The sequence below is a fragment of the Bison bison genome, unplaced genomic scaffold, assembly GCF_000754665.1.
Source record: "Bison bison bison isolate TAMUID 2011002044 unplaced genomic scaffold, Bison_UMD1.0 scf7180017864285, whole genome shotgun sequence".
Taxonomy (NCBI): Eukaryota; Metazoa; Chordata; class Mammalia; order Artiodactyla; family Bovidae; genus Bison; species Bison bison.
This window is the reverse complement of record NW_011494857.1, coordinates 572,024-573,154: the sequence shown is the minus strand read 5'-3', so window position 1 is coordinate 573,154 and position 1,131 is coordinate 572,024. Positions and strand designations below refer to the sequence as shown.

At 63.7% G+C, this 1,131-nt stretch overlaps 1 protein-coding gene across 1 annotated transcript in view; it reads right to left on the bottom strand.

Moving 5' to 3' along the window:
• Positions 1-1,131, bottom strand: part of SPHK2 (sphingosine kinase 2) — an 8,099-nt gene that overhangs the window by 1,398 nt on the left and 5,570 nt on the right. The window contains exons 5-7 of the mRNA XM_010849557.1: positions 1,008-1,102; positions 802-917; positions 12-411 (exon numbers count right to left, since the gene is read on the bottom strand). Coding sequence (XP_010847859.1) covers positions 12-411; positions 802-917; positions 1,008-1,102 — 611 coding nt within the window. The remainder of the gene's footprint in view (positions 1-11; positions 412-801; positions 918-1,007; positions 1,103-1,131) is intronic.

The following is a 1,131-nucleotide window of genomic DNA, read 5'->3' as shown; positions in this document are numbered from 1 at the left end:
GGCGGGGGCAGGGGCAGGTCTGACACTGAGCGATGCAGGGGTGAGTGGGCCACGGGTGGGGCTGGGGCCGGGGCCAGGGCCAACTCTGACTTGGCCCTTGGCAGGCCATGGGCAGGGGCAGGCGAGGCAGGTTCCACAGTGGCAGGGAGGTAGGAGAAGCGGCCGCGGTAGGTGTGCAGCGTGGCAAGGCCCAGGACTGTGCCCAGCGTGAAGCGAGCACTGCCCAGGGCCCTGAAGCGCTCGCTCTGGATGTCCACATCTGACACGAAGCCCCAGGCCACAGACAGGAAAGAGAAACAGCGGGAGCCGGAGGCCAGAGTCACGGAGAGCAGGTCCAGCGGGTGGCTGCCACCCCGGCAGAGCAGTAAGGAGCAGTTGAGTAGCAGGTCAATGCCCAGGGCAGGCTCAAATCTTCACAATCAGACATGGACAGACACAGCAGGAAAGAGTAAACAGGGCTGGTGAGACACTCCGTGCCCAGACCAGTGGGGGAGGGGCGTGCACGGGACACGGACTGGCAGGGAAGCAGACAAGGTGGGGGCGGCGGGGAACCAGGCCTGGGCCCACACATAGCCATCTGGCCACCTCCAGGCGGGCTCCTCTTACTGGGCCAGGTTCCCTGTCAGTTCTTTCACTGCATAAACCTTCACTGTGTGCCTTTTGTGTGCCAGGCACAGTTCTATGCACTAGGGAGACTGCTTGGAACAAGGCAGGCAAAAATGTCGAGGGGTGGGGTGGCAGGGGAGGGCTGCAAAGCAGATGGACTAGGCCCCTTATCCCAGCAGGGCTCCTCCCACCTACCCCCCGTGCCGGTTCACGGCTCCTGCTAACGCATTGCCCGAGCCACAGGGGAGAATGCCCACGGGGGTCTTCACAGCCTCTTCCCAGTCGGGGCGTTGTAGGAGTCCATTCAGCACCTGGAGGGTGGGAGACCGGACACCTGGGTGTTGGTCCTGGCCCCCGCAGACCCCAGGGCTCAGGTTTGAGGAAGGGTGGTCCTGCCCTACCTCATACAGCAGCCCATCTCCCGAGACTGTGACGATGCCGTCCCATTCGCTCAGGTTCAGCCCCTGGACCAGCTCACGGGCATGGTTCTGTCGTTCTAACGTGGGGAACCAGAAGTGAGGCGGG